General features: G+C 34.8%; 2 protein-coding genes across 4 annotated transcripts in view; both read left to right on the forward strand.

The window, feature by feature from the left end:
- The window catches only part of LOC107685172 (chondroitin sulfate N-acetylgalactosaminyltransferase 1-like), a 40,778-nt gene extending 25,365 nt beyond the window's left edge, over positions 1-15,413 (forward strand). Inside the window, exons 4-7 of the mRNA XM_016481685.1 lie at positions 9,233-9,411; positions 12,037-12,131; positions 12,701-12,782; positions 14,907-15,413. Of these exons, the coding sequence (XP_016337171.1) occupies positions 9,233-9,411; positions 12,037-12,131; positions 12,701-12,782; positions 14,907-15,196 (646 nt within the window). The 3' untranslated portion in view covers positions 15,197-15,413. The remainder of the gene's footprint in view (positions 1-9,232; positions 9,412-12,036; positions 12,132-12,700; positions 12,783-14,906) is intronic.
- A 2,851-nt stretch (positions 15,414-18,264) lies between these two features.
- plpp1a (phospholipid phosphatase 1a) overlaps positions 18,265-19,186 on the forward strand; it is a 14,889-nt gene continuing 13,967 nt past the window's right edge. For 2 of the 3 annotated variants that reach the window (XM_016481667.1, XM_016481669.1), the window contains exon 1: positions 18,265-18,678. In XM_016481667.1, the coding sequence (XP_016337153.1) occupies positions 18,665-18,678 (14 nt within the window). In that variant the 5' untranslated portion in view covers positions 18,265-18,664. The remainder of the gene's footprint in view (positions 18,679-19,186) is intronic. The other variant, XM_016481668.1, reaches the window with a different exon arrangement.

Here is a 19,186-nt window from a genome sequence, read left to right on the forward strand (position 1 = left end):
TATGTGTGTGTTGCGCGTGCGTGCGGAAGTGTGTGTACCCACACAAAGGAACAGATAAGGCTGAGGTTAAGACTGAGAAATTCACAGTTAAACAAAAAGGAACCAAAGGGGTGTCTTAAGTTCCTTCCAGTGATCTCTTTCCCAATGCATTATGGGTTTTGTCCAAACTGTGGGTCTTCAAACTGATCAAGTGGACACGCTATCAGAAAGTCTACATAGACAGAAACCAGTTTAAACCAGCATAAATAATTCCTTTAATTTATAGATCAAGCAAACTTAAAATGCCTATCTTCATGAATATATTAAAATGCTGAACGAGTTTTATTAATAAAAGGTGATGGTGATATACTAAGTAATAATCAAACGCACAGAGGCAACTTGAATTTCTAATGAGTTACATGCATAAATGAGATATATGCATAAATTTGTGAGTGGTGTTAAATATGTGTAATATATAATATATTGTAATAAATATATAAATAAAGAGATGTAAAATAAATATATTAAATGAATAAGTAATTAATATATTAATAGCAAGTCTGATATAGCTTTTATACAGTCCAATAATTTCATGAATTTAATAAACAAGAAGTTAATAACTGCTGTGTTAAACTAAATGTTATTATATTATATTATATAAAAATATGAAATATTACTTATAATAACTAATGATAGACTAATAATAATAAATTAATAATAGAAAACTGTATATAGAAAGTTTAAAAATGTTTGTATGTGTGTATGTTTGTATATATATGTGTGTGTGTGTGTACAACAGTACAATAGTAAAACATTTTTATAAATAATAATAAATAGATCAAATAATATATAATAATAATAAAACAAGGAGTTAATAACTCATGTTATATTATATTAATTTGTACAATTTAATTTTAGATTTAAAATTATATGAAATAGTACTTATAATAAATAATAATTGACTAATAATAACCTAATAGAAGAAAATATATATAAATTATATATGTATTAGACATATTTAAAATCTATACCCAGACAAATACTGTGTGACTGTTGGTCCTCATCAGTACGCTCAGCTGCGCTCTCGTGATTACTGATTGATTGGAGGTCAGTGAAACTGCACTGTTAGACTGCAGTGACTCTGACCTCCATCAGTGTGAAAATAACAGGTCACTTCAGATGCGGCTCAGAGGCAGATGAAATCAATCGAACAGTAGATTGTCTGGAATCCAGCCAGGGTCATGCTGGAAACCTCCCTGCATTGCAGCGGATAACATATCTCTCAATTCACAGGGAGAACATGGCTTTTCCCTTACGCAGAGACATTCAAATGTGACTGGACTCAGGTTTTCAGATCTATCTTGCCTGAGCAGGTTGTTCCCACACAGAGGGACACTTTTGGAGAGGATTTGTTGGAGAAATGGGAAAGCAATCATGGCCTTGTAGCTTTCAGGACCGTGGAGGGCCAATAATCAGTAGAGCTCTTGTTCGTTCTGTGGGAATTCTTTAGCTTCTCTGTGGAGCAGAAATTAAGGGAGCTTAATTCTTTCTGTACTTCACTAAGTGGATTCTCCACAGTTTCCTGATTATTCATTCCAGCTCTCTTCTGAATGAGCTAATTGTTTGTGATTTCCCAATGGTCCTGAATGCTTGTATCTTCATTTCTTAAAGGAATTTATACAAGTTAAGTTCTATTTAAATGATTCTATAATTACCATAAAAGAAAATTATTTCAAAAGCTTCACATTTCATTGCCCTCCATTGTATTGCACTGCGACCACGATTTAATAATAATAACAATAATAAAATCTGTGGCAGTTTTTGTATCATTGATATATAATTATACTATTCTATATACTATATATTTTTATTCATATTTTGAATCAATTCTTAACTTTATCTTTTTCATTTCCATTTTAATTTTAGTTTAAGTTTTAGTCATTTTGTTTTTGTCATTTTTAGTAGTTATATATTGTGTTTGTATATATATGTCTATATGAAGAGTTCAGATGCAAAACTGATACAAATTTGGGACCAAAAATTATTCAGACTGAGTCTGGGAAAAAAACTGAAGTTGAGGTATACCAAAAATAAAAGTTTCCATATCGGGCGAGTACTGGAAAAAGTGGTATCGGTGCATCCCTAATATTTATGTTCAGTTATTTCACTATAATGGCATAGAAAATGACCTATACATTGTCATTAAAGTAAAATTACTGAACCTAAACATAGGAGTCTGATAAAAATGCTAATTTTAGAAGAAAATTTCAGACGGCACTTATTAGAGGCTTTTGCATCTGAACTCTTCATATAGTTTTTATCCATTTTATTTTAGTTTTAGTTGTTTTAGTATGTCAAGTTAAAACAAACAAAGTTAAAATTAAATGAGAAATTAAAATGAGAAACGTCTTGGCAACTAGCTGTAATAAAAGGTTGTGTGTGTATATATAAATATATATACATATAGTTATATACATGCATACATATAGTTTCAGTTTAAGTAACAAAACGGTGTTTTAATGGTTTTCCTTTTAGCTTTAGTTTAGTTTAACTATGATAACCCGGGTGAATATTATTCCACATATGTTCTGTATTACCAGGTTAACCTTTACCTGAATTCATTGATACTGAGTATTTCTATTAGTGAGTTGCACAACTAGTAAAAGCCATCAAACATCTGACCAGCATATTCCGTTTGCTGGTTAATAATTCATTTTTGTTTTGTCAACTAATCAGTTTCTTTCAGAAAAAAATAACATTCTAAATGAGAAAAGCATTTGTAAATGTATTGCTGCAGTAGATTATGCATCATATCATAAACAAGATGAATTATTATGAATCCATGAATCAAACCCACTTGGAATGCCCACAAGTTTTGACAATTTTCCACACATAATTTTTGTGATTTACAGTATGTCCCTGTATGTAGGCAGAGAAAAATCATTGAGAAGAGGACAATTGCTCACAGTTGCTATTAACATCATTTTGCACACACTCCCCTGCTGAATCTGACAGTTGCAGAAAATTAATGCTGCTTTGGCCGACTGTTCATCTGCATAAAGTTGAGCTTGACTTTGTCACATAGCTGAACAATCAAGGGTCCGAAAAGTCGCTTTGGCTTTTGTAGCCTCGAATCACCAGCACCAACAACAGGTTGATTTGTCACTGCAAATCACTGTCGGTGTGAGTGCCTCTTTATCACTGCAAACAATTAAAAAGTGCTGTTGTGTTGAGTTATTTCTACTTGAAAATTTGTTTCATTGATTTGCATTATTTAATCACTCTCAGGCCATCCAAGATGTAGATGAGTTTGTTTCTTCATGGGAACAGATTTGGAGAAATGTAGCATTACATCACTTGCTCACCAATGGATCCTCTGCAGTGAATGGGTGCCGTCAGAAAGAGAGTCCAAGCAGCTGATAAAAACATCACAATAATCCACAAGTAATCCACACATCTCTGTGACTCCAACAACATCTTGTGAAGCGAAAAGCTGCAAGTTTGTAATAAGCAAACCCATCATTAAAGTGTTTTCAATTTAAACCATTACTTCTGTCTACAATACCTGTCCATAATAACGCTTCCTCCAGTGAAAAAGTCCATCCCCTGTTGTCCTCTCACATCAAAATCCACCCACATATTTGTTTAGAACTGTTTTGGACCCTTTTTGCTCATAAATGGTGCTTGATCTGTGCATATTTCTCTCCCGATTCAGATGAGATGACTTTCTCACTGTAGCACTATTATGGATTATTATGGATTCGTATTTTAGCTGGAAGCTTCAAACTTCAAAGTCTGAAGTTAATAATGGATTTATTTATTACAAACATGCACATTTTGGCTTCACAGGACATAAATTGATGAACTGGAGTGGTGTGGTTTACTTGTGGATTATTGTGATGTTTTTATCAGCTGTTTGGACTCTCATTCTGACGGCACCCATTCACTACAGAGGATCCATTGCTGAGCAAGTGATGTAATGCTACATTTCTCCAAATTTGTTCAGATGAAGAAACAAACTCAATATCTTGGATGGCCTGAGGGTGATAAGATTTTCAGCAAATAAAAAGTTAATAATGTCATTATATTACAGTAGACGTTTTACCAGTGACCATTTTTGAAGGCCTCCTAATAGTCAGAAACAGATTTGTCAAATTGTTTCGAAGACATAATCTGCTACATTTTTCGGGGGTGCATAAGTAATCATGAGTTATTGATGGATATCTACCCAACACAAAGTCAAAAAAAAGTCCTCTTGATGGACTGAAGCTATTGGTGTTTTGATACCGAACGCAGCTGTAATTAACTTTGAGAATATCCACAAATCAATATGTAATTTTAGACATGAACATATTATCCAGGGCATTAAATGCACATCGTCCAAAGCAACCAGCTGATGAACTGATATTATGCACAGAACTAATGGAAGTGCATCTACCCATGTTAGTCCTGTCATTCCATGTTTTACCAATTGGATTTCAAAGTATGATGAACTCTTTCAAGCATGCCTGATGATTGTAGTTGTTCTGGGCAATGATTTTCTTAAAGCTTCCTGACATACCTAACCTGTAAAGTGTGTTTTGAGCCAGTATTTTAGTCATAAAGAGAGTACTATCTTTTGCTAGTGAAAATCTTCACTTCGCTGTTACGGTGGGTTGCTGTGGGAAAAAAAACATAGTTCTAGTTTGTTCTGATCTACCTGTTCTTGGGATAACACAGATGTCTTGTAACCAATGCGAAAGATTTTCCCAGTAGTCTGATAAACATAAACCAAGTGCTACCCATTTCAATTCCTCAAAAACTATTCCAGCCGCAGGAGTCCAGTCATTAACAGCTCTTTTAACAAATTGTAGCAAATTGTTTAAAGCTGCAAAATCTCCAAAATGAATCTCAGCTCTTGAATAGTTTTAGGGTTTAGATGTGTCCTAACATCCTCACAGCTGCTAGATGTTACTCAATGCACCCCTATTGATGTTGAATAAAATCTTTCAAAATGTTTTGCAAAGATTAAATACTTTAGCCTTTGGTTCAACTGATCTAAAAAAATCTTTTAGCCTCTTCATTTGTTTCTGATGTTTCTAGGTTACCTGAGATCAGCTTTCTGCACTGTGATATTATATAAAAAAAAAAACCTTGAAATGTAATTAAAACTGTGAAAATAAATATCCCTTGAAACCACACAATCATAAGTTTAAACAACAATAGCTATAACATGCAGTGCAATAGCAAGGAAATAAGTAATATAAAAATAGAATATGACATTAATAAATTATTAAATGATAAATTAAATAGAAACATACAAAAAGAAAAACACAGACGTATGGTCACTCTCTTAAAGCTACACACACAAATTGCTGAATAGTTCACCCAAAAATTAAAACTGCCGTCAGAATGAGAGTCCAAAGAGCAGATAAAAACATTACAATAATCCACACCACTCCAGTCCATCAGTTAATGTCTTGTGAAGTGAAAAGCTTCATGTTTGTAATAAACAAATTTATCATTCAGGCGTTTTAACTTTAAACTTGTGCTTCTGACGGCACCCATTCACTGCAGAGGATCCATTGGTGAGCAAGTGATGTAATGCTACATTTCTCCAAATTTGTTTCTGATGAAGAAATAAACTCATCTACATAATGGTTGTCATGAGAGTTAGTTCAAGTTTCAGCAAATTTTCAGTTTTGAGTAAACAACTACTTCAGGAATCCTTAGATGCTTCACTGCAAGACCATCAGCGTCAGTCCTCACAGAGCAAAGTAGGTAGATGTGCTATCCATATCTGCCGGGCAAAGTGAATCGATGCACTTGAATAATTTGTGTTCATTTGAGAAGGGGAAGAGAAGAGAGTGTAAGTAACATTGCATTATACAAACCTGGTTGACATGAATATTGATGATGACGCCATGCATAAATTTAGCAGTCTAAGTACTCATTATGATATATAACCATGATTAGACATCACACTGAACTGATCAGACATGCCAGTAACTGTGTGTGGATTCATGTAGATATAGCGTGGGGACAAATTTATCACCAGAATTTATATTATTATAATATAAATTTATATTTATAATAATTTATATTATAATATAAATGTATTATAAATTTATATTATTATAATATTAATAAATATAATATTTTGGGGACATGCAAAGTATATATAGAAATATAGTTTGTAAAAGTACACACACACATATATACAGTATATATATATATATATATATATCATTATATTCATTCTAGATTTGCAAAAGTGGGGTTACATTTATAGTCTGTAGTGATTATAATTAGCCCAATATGAAATGCTGAAGTAAAATGGAAAAATGCAATGACTCGACTGATGGAATGAAAAGTATCCCAGACATTTGCCAGTCTTTGAAAACAAGTCGGTATCAAAGAAAGAAATATTAAGAATGTTTTTCTGGCCGATGGCAAACTGAATATCACATGCATGCATGCTGAAACGCCTCAGGCTGTATTCCAAATCCGTTCCGCTAATGTGTCTTAAATCAAATCTTGTTTGGCTGGGTATGTTAACAATGTCTGCTTTTGAATGTATTTATTCAGTGTGATACAACTCCCATGGGTTGCAGCAATGTTTTTGTGGTTTATGAATCTCGGTCAGAGAAAGTAGGTGCTTTTTTTATTTCTGTCATACATGCTGGCCTATATTTTGTATTGGGCCAATAAGAGCAGTGACAGAATGCTTGTGGCGCCATTATTTCATGTTACTATCATTTTTGTCTCTCTGTCCTTATTAAGTCGGTTTATAAATATATATATAACAACAACCTTGATGTATGGATCATCTCTCTATTGTAGACTAGAGTGTTTGAGAGTGTGGTGCTGCTTTGTTAATGATTCACTAATTTAAAGGAAGCAGCTCTTCCTGTTCCTGCTAAAACAGCTGTATGGCTTCAATAGCAGGTATAATCTGCACTGTGTATGGTTGCATTGTGCTTTTATATATCAGCTTGGCTCCAGACCAGCACATTACATTTTAATCATCTTTTTATATGTGTGTGTGTGGCTGATTGTATTCATAGTCACATACACTCAGCTCTGTCTGAGGATGCTTGTTATCTTCTCTATCCGTGAGAACTGATGTGGGTCATGCTGTAAAATCTGCACTCGCCATCAATCACAGCTCATCTTACTCTGCTGTCACAATTGACTAATTTTTCCATAAAACGCTTGATAGTAACATTTGTATAGTGCTGCTCAGTTTTGGTGGTAATGTACTCTTTGTATTTAGTCTATGTTATACACTCTAAGAAAAGTTTGTAAAAATACTGCCCAGTGTTCAGGGATGGGCAATTTTTCAGATACATGTCTTTAAAATATGTATTTGAAATACAAAATACTATTTGGAAAACATCAAATGTAATTTGTATTTAAATACATTTAAGATTAGTATTTTCAAAATACATAAAATACTTTGTGCCACCCTCTTTATCGGGGTGCTGATTTTGTGCATCAACTAGTTCAGACACGCACCCTCCCTCCAACCCCAACATTCATGCATGTGAGCTGCAGCTGTACAGCTCCATTCAGCACTGGGTGAGGGACTTTCCTGGAAAAAGATAAGATGAGGATGTCATGGTCAGTTGTACTTGTTGATTAAAGTTAAAATAGTGCATCATTTGCCTTCAGTTAACATGACAGAGTAAAAGAGCACCAACAAGAGGAAAAAATTGTTTTAGCCAATCAGTTTTGATAGTTAATCGGTTGTAGTTTTTTTATCAACTAGCTTGTCAAATGTGTTTAAAGCATTAGTGCATGATCGGGCTGGGTGATATGACAATACACATTGTGGCGATGATATAAAGTGTGAATAGTTCAATCAAGTGTGAACTTTTTCTAAATCGTTTACATAGAGATGAAGTAGAATGTTGACAAGTAAGCCTACACTTTTGACTTAAAGGACCTTTCACACGGGACACAGCAAGCAGAGGAATCACTTTCTCTCATAGTGGAATCGGTTTGTGCAGTTGAAGCCTTGTTTATACTTTCGCCTGCCTCACCGCGAACTGCTGACTGCGCGCTCCGCCCTAAACAGATGAGGCTTTTTTTGACACTTGTTTGATACTTCACTTGTTCGCCTTTGTATAATTCTGTGAAACCACAGGGAGCGACTCAAAGTAATTGTTCTCCAAACCATCAGAAAGCAGCGGTGAGAGGAAGAAGTTTGCCGAGTAGTTTGTCAAACAATAATTTTGTGAGAAGTTTATGAATAAATGGATTTCTTGACATATAAACCGATAAGGTTGTGGGTCATTTTGGAGGACACGTGAAAATGTGAAAGTACACTACGTTAACCCACACAAAAGAATCGAATCGTGTAAAACCCAGTAAACTTGAGATTATGACTTGTGACATTAGAACAAAACATACTGCATGAATATGATAACATATGTTTAACACTAAATTGAACAATACTGATTGAACAATACTGATTATTGATTACAATACTGATACAAACACCGATGAATGGTACACCACCAAAAAAATCTTCAGCTTTTGATTTGATTGTTCATCAAAAAAAAAAAAGCAAACAGTGTTAAATGCTGTTTAAATGAATTCTAATTTTAAAATGTACATTTTAGATCAACTTTCTAATTTGAATAACTTTATATACAACAAAATAAACTTTACATGAAATAAATATAAAAAGTAATTTTTTTGTAGTTTTGTATTTCCTACAGGGCAGGGGAAGGGAAGAGGTATGTACAATGGAAACAGAAGTTCCTAAGCAGTTGTACACATCTAAATGTTTTTTTTTTGTTTTGTTTTTTGCATTCAGAATAGGTCCAGATAGATTTCAGCCTATAGGTATGCCTACATTGGATGGGCAATTTTTTCACATTTTGTGTATTTTCAAAATACTGTATTTGTATTTAAATACATTTCTCCACACAGCATTTTGTATTTTTATTTTAAATACATTTTCATGTATCTATGCCCATCTCTGCCAGTGTTCTGTTAATATGAAGGATTTTTCCATATTGATTTTTTACAGGTGTTTTATCTGTTTTTCGAATTACACATTGCATTATGCAGTAATTTCATAACCATTTTTCAAATTAATAATAATAAAGAACTATGCCAAACTATTTAACAAATTTTTTCTGCATTATGATAACAGCAGATATATCACACAGATGTGGTTGAAGAGTAATGTATAATTGTTTGTTCCGTTCTTAGTTGTTTTTGATGAGAGAACGTTCTGTGATTTTCACGTGTCTGGTTTCAGGGAGCTGAATTTCCGTAACTTCACTCTGATTCAGCTGAATGAGGAGTTTTCTCGGGGTCGAGGGCTGGATGTAGGCGCTCGTGCTTGGAAGAGAGGCAATGTGCTGCTCTTCTTCTGTGACGTGGACATCTTCTTCACAGCCGACTTCCTGAACACATGCCGTCTGAATGCCCAGCCAGGTGAGTCGCTATATCTATCCATACACAGCTGAGCCAATTTGGCCATTTGCACACTTAAATAATGGCTTTGCATTAGAAACAAAATATTGAACCAGTTGGCATCTGACTCGAATGCTGTTAGAGCGTTTCTCAGAAATAACTTCCTTTTTCAGAACCACTTCTGCACTGACTTTTAAACTGTTGTCATGGTTTTTAGTACAGTAGATGTATGAATTCACTTCTCCAAGTGTGGCCTAATAGACTAACCACAGGTGTAGAGAATCACATTAACTATCAACATCATCAGCAACAACTGACAAGCATGTTGTTTAGGTGTTCAAATACTGTGTTCTATGATTTAAAACCTTCTTATTGTGAAATTTTTGCTTGAATAGTGAAAGTGAAGTGACGTGTAGCCAAGTATGGTGACCCATACTCAGAATTTGTACTCTGCATTTAACCCATCCAAGTGCACACACACAGCAGTGAACACACACACACACACACACCGTGAACACACTCCCGGAGCAGTGGGCAGCCATATTGCTGCTGCGCCCAGGGAGCAGTTGGGGGTGCGGTGCCGTGCTCAAGGGTCTCACCTCAGTCGTGGTATTGAAGGTGGAAGACAGTGCTGTACATTCACTCCCCCCACCGACAATTCCTGCCGGACCTGAGACTCAAACCCGCTACCTTCGGGTTACAAGTCCGACTCGATAACCATTAGGCCATGACTGCCCCATAGTGCACTGGTGCTACCATTATTTAAAATAAATGACACTTGCTTTGATATGTTGTTATATACGTTAAGTGTGTCTTAAATGTCCAATTACTTTTTGTTGCCATCATCGTATATGCTGCCATTCAAAAGTTTGTGGTCAGTAAGAATTTTTTTAAGTAATGAATACTTTTATTCAGCACGGGCGCATGAAATTGATCAAAAGTGACATTAAAGACATTTCTTTCATTTATAATTAGAATGATTTCTGAAGGATCATGTGACACTGAAGAATGATGTTGGAAATTCAGCTTTGCATCGCAGAAATACATTACATTTTAAAACTAGGGCTGTCAAGTTATTACAATGTTTAATCTAATCAATTACATGATATTTGATCAATTAATCAAATTATTCGCATACTAATCACACATCAATTTTGGCTGAGAAATTGCCCCCAAAAAAGATACTTTAAAGTCATTGTTGTGTTAAATGAGAAAAGCATTGAATAGACATTATAAAAATAGCTTAAGAAAAAAATATATATTGATTGAACATTGAATTTATTACACATAAACTTTTAAGGCTACAGTGTTTTCACTGAAAACACTGTCACTGTCTCACAAAAAAAACTAAAACCGCCACTAGTTGAAGGCAAGTCACCGTCTTAATGAGAGAGTCATCCATTCAACTGATTCATTTGAACTGCTGATTCATTCAGAATTTCAGCAAGAGACTGTCTTTATGAATTGCTCACTGAATCATTGATTCGCTTGATTTGTTAAAAAATATGGATTCATTCAGTAATGTGTGTTGCTTGGAGACACACAACAGTTCTGCTGAGGCTTTGTTTGGTAAAACTGAGCAAAAATAAACAATATTGTGTCTAAAATATCACACAATATTAACTTCTTGTTTATTTATAAAATATTATGTTCATAATCATCACATTTGCATTCATGCTTTTCAGGGCAAAACCCACACTCTTGCAAATGTGACATTGCTATATCATATGATATCAATTCAGGGGCATTTTTTGCCCTCAAATCTTAAATTTTAGGGCATGTAAACACATTCTCTCTGTAACGTTGGGAGGCTTGACAGTGCAGTAGTGGATCCAAGTGCAGGCTTTATTCAAAAGAGTGGTCAAACAGGCAGGGTCACACACCAGCAAACAGGTACAATCTAGGATGAGACAAGAGTAATCCAATAAACAGGCGAAAGTCAGGGCAGGCAGCAAACAATCAGAAAACAAGGAAACAGCCCAGGGATCAAAAACCACAAAGACAGGGAAACACGGGAACTTGGGAACGCTACAGGATAAACAATACTGAGCAATGAACGAGTGAAAAACAAGGCATTAAATAGGGTGAGACTGATGGCGGTAACAAGACACAGGTGAATGCAATCAGTGATCAAGAGTCCAGGCAAAGGATTATGGGGAATGTAGTTAGTGAGGGAGTGACAACAGTCTGGGGTGGAGTGCCCTCTGGAGAAGCTCATGGGCACTCCAGCTGGTGATCGTAACACTCATAAGGCTACATCATGCTTTGATGTTGCCCCTCTTCATGTTCGTCAGCAACTGCATGCAATAAGATGTCATACAGGTCTGGGCAGGGGGCATTAAATGCGTTAATCATTTTAACGTGTTATTTTTCCCGTAATTAATCTCACCAAATTAAATCAACAGCTCTATTTAAAACATTTAAATACGAATCTGTTTTTAAATTGTAATAATATTTCACAATATTACTGTTTTTACTGTAATTTTGATCAAATAAATGCAGCCTTGATGAACATAAGAGACTTATTTCTAAAACATAAAAATCTTACTGACCCCAAACTTTTGAATAACCATCTAATGAAGTGTTTAAATGAGGAATATATGCTGTGCTCGTATCATAAACAGCTGTGTGATCACCTTGTCTTAGGAAAGAAAGTGTTTTACCCCGTTCTCTTCAGCCAGTACAACCCAGCTGTAATCTACGGCAGTCATGACCACGTCCCCCCTGTGGAACAGCAGCTGGTAATGCAACTCATTTTCATGAGGAGATTAAAATGCTTCATCAAGTTTGATGTGATTAATTGCCGCATTGTGATGGAACAAAATCATCTCAGTCGTCTGGCATTGATATTCTGAACGCATAGATAATAAAGAGCCTGATTAAATGTACTGATAAAACAGAAAGCTGATATGAGACCAGGGGCCAGAATTACATTTTGCCACACCTGCCAATGCTGATTGAATTGAGAAAAATCTATTGGACTAAATATTTCTTACTGGCCATGGCTATATATTAAGCAATATTTGTATTACAAAAACAGTTTTTCCAGTTGTGTTAGTTTTTATCCTTTGAGTTAATGAAAATGTTTATTTTTCATTAATGATAATAACACTAATTTTAAATGCTTTTATCACATCTGTATTCTTTTTTTCAGTTTGTTATGTAGTCACTGGCAACTGGCAGTTTTATTTACTCGCCAAAAGCAATTTCACACACATTTGGTGCTTGGCAAGTGTTAATTTTGAACCACGAATGAGACTATAAAAGAGTAGTTTTGTGTTCATACTCATCAGGATTCATTCTTTTACAGATCATTAAGAAAGACACGGGCTTTTGGAGGGACTTTGGCTTTGGAATGACCTGCCAGTACAGATCCGATTTCATCAATATAGGTAAACCTCCTCTCAAGCAGCTGTTGACTGAATTTACATGAATTAAATGCATTTATACAGTATTCATTTATACGGCTTGTCAAACTGATGTAGATGTGGGCAGCTGTTGGTAGCATTGTTTTAGAAATAAAGGACCAAGTTGCTCATGTATCCTGAATTGGATCGATAGTCAAATCTAAGTATCCAGCTTAAGGTCATTTTGGATGTAAAACACTTATGCAGAGGCAGTAGAAGTAGCATGAATCATCAAATGATAGTGCAGTCCCACCTGTGAGAATCAAGCAGTTCCCATGACTTAACCGATCACATGTGTAACATCACTTCAACAAGGCCTGATATTGATACATCAATAGAGTAGATTAGTTTAGAGTATATGCATTTCAGGAAACATGGACATTTCAGCAGACAGATGGCAAAAATCCATATGCTCAATATGCTCCATTAAGAAAAGCCAATACTTCACTTAGACAATTAAACAAAGCTCCATTAAGAAAGCTACATCATGTTATATACACTGCTTGGCATCAGTAAGATTTTTGTCTTTTATGATCACCCAGGCTGCATTTATTTGATCATAAATACAGTAAAGACAGTAATATTGTGAAATAATATTGCAATTTAAACTATTTTCTCTTTGAAAATATTGTAAAATGTTATTTATTCCTGTGATCAAAGCTGAATTTTCAGCATCAGTTTTCAGTGTCACATGATCCTTCAGAAATCATAAAAATATGCTGATTAATAAACTTTTCTGATTATTATCAATGTTGAAAACAATTGTGCTGCTTCATATTTTTATGGAAACTGTGAAACTGTTTCCAGGAAGTAACATAATTTATATAAAATATAAACTTTTTGGTAAATGTCTTTACAGTCAGTTTAATGCATCCCTGCTGAATAAAAATATTAATTTCTTTTTATTTATTTATTTTAAATATGACTGACCTCAGACTTTTGAGCAGTAGTGTAGGTGCAAAGGAAATACAGAGATACACACATTCCTGGACAAATCTCCAGGAACAGCTGTTTGTCCTGAGGGAAGTTCAAGCTTCCCTTTAACAACAACAGAAGATGTGTGTAAACAGAGTGTTTATTCAACATTTTCTGTCTGCGGATACATTATTATTATTATTATTATTGCAGCTGGTCGCATTAACAATCATTTTAAATGTGCTGTTGTTGCCTTAAATAAATAGGAGTTATTTTTGCCCGATATGGTGCTGGATTCACAAAACATTATTACAGGGATAGTTCGCTCCAAAATTAGAAATCTGCCATCATTTACTCAACCCCATGTTGTTCCAAACCTGTGTCATTTCTGGAAAACAAAAGAAGATATTTTGAAGAATGTTAGTAACCAAACTGTTTTGGTTCCTACTGACTTCCATTTTATGGTCAAAGAGCATAATGGAAGTCAATAGGAACAAAAATGTTCTTCAAAATATCTTCTTTTGTGTTCTGCAGAAGAAATAAAATCATATAAGTTTGGAAAAACTTGAGGGTAAGTAAATGATGACAGAATTTTCATTTTGGGGTGAACTATGCTTATTAGAATAAAATTCTTCTTAACTGCAATTTTCTTTTCTTAAATAATAGTTCACTCAAAAAATGTCATCATTTACTCAACCTCATGTCATTCCAAACCTGTACGGCTTTCATTCTTCTGTGGAACTTAGAAGCCCTTTGTGCTTCTGTGATTCAACCTTGATATATGAAAAAAAAATAAAAATATACAGTATATATGGACAAAAACAGTTGATATATTCTCTTCTTTTGTGTTCATCAGAAGAAAGTCAGAAAAAAGATTTTTGGTTGAACTGTAGCTTTATGTTACAGGGTAAGTCATTGAAATAAATATAAAAAAAAGTGGTTTACCACATTTTGAGGTTACCTGACAACCTTTTTTTTTTACAGTGCATACTGAACATGTTGAGACTATGGGGGAACAAACAGTTTTAATAATTGCATTTAATTATTTTAAAAGTATTTTAGAATGATTTCAGTATCTTGAGAAAGACTGGCATTAAATGCTTGATCTCCACCTCTGTACTTCTTGAGGGATCCATGAAATTTCCTAATGCTCATGGTCATTGCACACATTTTGCCTGTCTCCTCCTCTTACAGGTGGTTTCGATGTGGACATTAAAGGCTGGGGTGGCGAGGATGTCCACCTGTACAGGAAGTACCTCCACAGTAATCTGCTAGTGGTGCGCGCCCCATCACGCGGCCTCTTCCACCTGTGGCATGAGAAGCGCTGCGCTGACCAATTGCCTCCAGACCAGTACAAGATGTGCATGCAGTCCAAAGCCATGAACGAGGCCTCGCACGGCCAGCTGGGCATGCTGCTCTTCAGACACGAGATCGAGGCTCACCTCCGCAAACAGAAACAGCGAAGTGGAGCTAAAAAATCTTGATGGACTTTTACCGCTTGTATACATGCTCTTAAAGGGATTGTTCACCGAAAAATGGAACATTCTGTCCTTATTTACTAAGCCTCATGACATTTAACGTTTGTTCTGTGGAAGCAGAGCTCTGGTTGTTCTTTTTGCTGTTTTTACAGTGAATATTGACTGAAGCTTCAAAAAAGATGCAAAAAGCACCGTAAAATCATTATAAAAGTGGTCCACGTGAAGCCCAAAATTATGTTCATGAGAAGAATTGAATTGAAGAATTTAATCTTTTTATTGAATCACAGTTTGAATGATTCGCTCTTGAAACAAAAATGTCTGTTTCTGTTGTATGGCTTTTGAAGTCTTGAAATGTAGTATAACATTAAGTACACTGCCATCCAAATGTTTGAAATAATTCTGATTTTTTAAATGTTTTTAAAAGAAGTCTCTTGTGCTGACCAAGGCTCCATTTATTTGATAAAAATACAGTAAAATACATTTATAAGGTTACAAAAGATTTATTTTTTAAATAAATGCTGTTCATTTAACTTTTTATTCATTAAAAAGTCCTGAAAAAAACTCCACAAAAATATTAAGCAGCAAAAACTACTTTCAACATTGATAATAATAAGAAACATTATTCATAATTGAGCACCAATAATAATTGATAAAGACTGAGAACCAAATCGGCATATCAGAATGATTTCTGAAGGATCATGTGACACTGAAGACTGGAGTAATGATGCTGAAAATTCAGCTTTGATCACAGGAATAAATTATATTTTACAATATATTCAACAAGAAAACAAGTATTCTGAATTGTAATAATATTTCACAATATTACCATTTTTACTGTATTTTTGATCTAACAAATTCAGCCTTGGTGAGCATAAGAGACTTCTTTTAAAAAATAAATCTTAATTATTCCCAAATGCTTGATTGTAAATCGCATGGAAAAGAGCATCCAGTACATTTTTCAGAAGTTCTCCTTTTATGTTCCACAGAGGAAACAATAATTTGACACTAGGGAGAGTAAATGTGACAGAATTCGTTTATGTTATGCATGAGAGGGGAAGTGGAAAAATTATACAGTACTGCCTTCAGTAAAGAGCCGGTTTTAGTCAAACTGACGCACACACACACATGCAAACCCAAACACAGAGATAACCAAGAGACGCCACAGGAACAGAGCAGCAGACAGACATTCCCTCAAGACAAGATAGTCAAGCGTGGGAGCGCAGTAAAGGACCTTCAAGTCTCTTTGGAGTGATACAATATGATCCACAGTATTATAGAGATGCAGCACATGATGTGTCTGTAATGCACTTCACCCGGTCAGTGGGTTACGCTGATAAACCGCTGTCTTTCAGAAAGCATTCTGTATTCTACCAACTGATACAGATGACATTTAGATGAGACACTTTTTATTTAGAATGCAAGTGAGAAAAATGCCTTATTGCTATTGATGTATAATGTGGGTACATACATTTCTAATTGTGAATCGATGAGTGAGAAGAAGATTGAGGGCTAATGCATGTATGTGCTGATAGTTCATGTGACGAGTGGTTCAAAGAACTGCAATTTATTAATGTTGTGGTCCCACCTTGTGGTGCCATTTATTAAAATGGACAGTGAGCTGATGGTTTTACAGAGGAACTTCATTATATACTCAAAACACAACACGTACTAGTTTTAAAAGAAAATCAAATTCTAATTTGATTTCAAAGACACCAAGAATTGTAATATCTGAGTGATATTTTGTATGACAAAGAATTGTGTTCGCAAAGAGTATTATGAGTGCTGAAGATTATCAGTATTTGTTAGAGGGTTTATTTAAGTGGACCCTTCCAAATACTTAGCTATATTTGTGCACAATTGATCATCTTCAGATTTAGCTGAATTTTATCGAAGTTCAGTCAGAATACAAGCCTGTCAGGTATAGCAAAGACTTCAGTTTTTTTATTTTTTATTAAGTGTGACATTTTTTCACCCTAAAACCTTGAAGCGTGTATGGTTATATATTCTTTAAATATATTGTTTTGACACGAATTCGCTCTGATTTATTGTAAACGAAAAGTCATTTAGATTTTTTGAGGACAAAGCAGAATAAAATTAAGGGAAAAAAGTAATTGATTTTCATACGTCATTTACTAAAATATCACCATTGAAAATGATGTGTCTAGATATTACCTCTAGATGGCAGTATTGCGTAACTAATTTAAATCTTCATGAACTAGTATCTGTTTGGCTTGCCATGTGATGATGTGTATTGGGAGTTTTGAAAATTTGAAAACTAGTTTTTAATTTAATCTTTTTTATTGATTTTATATGACATTGCTTGTGAAGAACACTTCATGGCTCAACAAACTAAAGATGTGTATTGTGATTTTAGAGTAAGACTTAACGAGTAGAGATTCAGCTGCATAATTTTGATAGCAAACTCAAATTGTGTTATGAATGCCATTTGAGTGTTCATGATTAGCATTTTTAATTAAAAAAGGACATTTTCTCAATATATAAACTACTTTTCCTGTTATTCTGTTGTTAAATCATTACTACATTAGTGATTGTTACATACTTTAAACACTGTAAACATAAGATCTTACTGCTCACTATTTATATTTCTTACAAAATGTTACATTTGTTACAATAAACTATTATTAGTAGTAGTAGTAGTAGTATTAGTAGTAGTAGTAGTAGTGGATTTTTCAGTAGCCGATACGAATAACTAGAGAGATGAAGAGAGATAAAGGCTAATACAAGTATAAGTATATATAAGTATATAAGTTTAAGTATATATAATACAAATATAAATGATATGCAACTACAAATATATGATACATGCTAAAATTAAATACTTTGCTCTTTCAAAATGTTTTTTTTTTTCAGCCAATATTTTTTATAGATTCACAACAAAAACAAACTGTTTATCCATAACTATTTGTTTGAGATATATTTTTTCTCAGACAGTCGTTGTCTGTATATTGATCTAATTATAAAGACGCATGGGCGTGGTCGTGGTGGGCGTGGCTTTATGCCGAGAGACACGCGATTGGCTGTAATGAGCCTCAGCTGTTGTCCGTCATGACAGCCAGCAGGAGCTCAGTAGTGTGTAGTCCGAGGACACTCGAGTCTATTTAATCGCATCGCCCGAAGCATCGCATACTGGCTCGCCATCGCTTATTCTTTACCTCATGCGTTGACATGGTGATCTTATCTAACAAGCTACAACCAAGCGGCTCGCTCTGTCTCCTCTCCGGCTGATTATTATTACGCGGTCAATGTTATTAAGAGTGTATGCGCTGGCGTTGGTCCCTGCAGCTCATTTCTCTTCCAGTTGACCACTAGAGGTGGACGCTCTGTCAGGCTGTTTACAGTGGGGAACACTGAGGACGCCTTAAATAAAGCCTTTATCTCCGTTACTGACCCACAGAAGGACACTGGCACGATGTTTGAAACGAGAGGAATCCCCTTTATATTGCTTGACATCGCATGCCTAATACTCGGTAAGCATTATTTTAAGTAGTCTCGCTTGTATTGTATGAATTGTTATAAATAGATGTTCCCTTTATTGTAATGCGTCTTAAAGCGAAGTGAGAGTAATTTATAACGCAGGCGTTAATAAGTGTTGTACAGAAAGATATTAATATATAAACATACTAAAGACGTATCTAGACATGTCAGTTGTTTTAGATACATGTTGCCATGCACGTCATTTAATTGCATGGGATTCTACATTGCAACAATGGTACTCACATGTTAACCACATGCGACACCCATAGTGTGCGTCATAGTGCGTACTGGAGCCGACTTGCATTTATCATGCTTTATCAAAATTTCCGTAATAACAGGGCGTTACCTTTATGCAGAGAATCTGTTATGCAAAACAATGAGTCAGGGTATAAGGGAACGTGAAACATCTCTGAAAACCATTAAAAATCCCATGAGAAACACACACACACACACACACACACACACACACACACACACACAAACACACACACACATATATAT

Source organism: Sinocyclocheilus anshuiensis, unplaced genomic scaffold (assembly GCF_001515605.1).
Source record: "Sinocyclocheilus anshuiensis isolate Anshui unplaced genomic scaffold, SAMN03320099.WGS_v1.1 scaffold914, whole genome shotgun sequence".
In the NCBI taxonomy this organism is placed as follows: Eukaryota; Metazoa; Chordata; class Actinopteri; order Cypriniformes; family Cyprinidae; genus Sinocyclocheilus; species Sinocyclocheilus anshuiensis.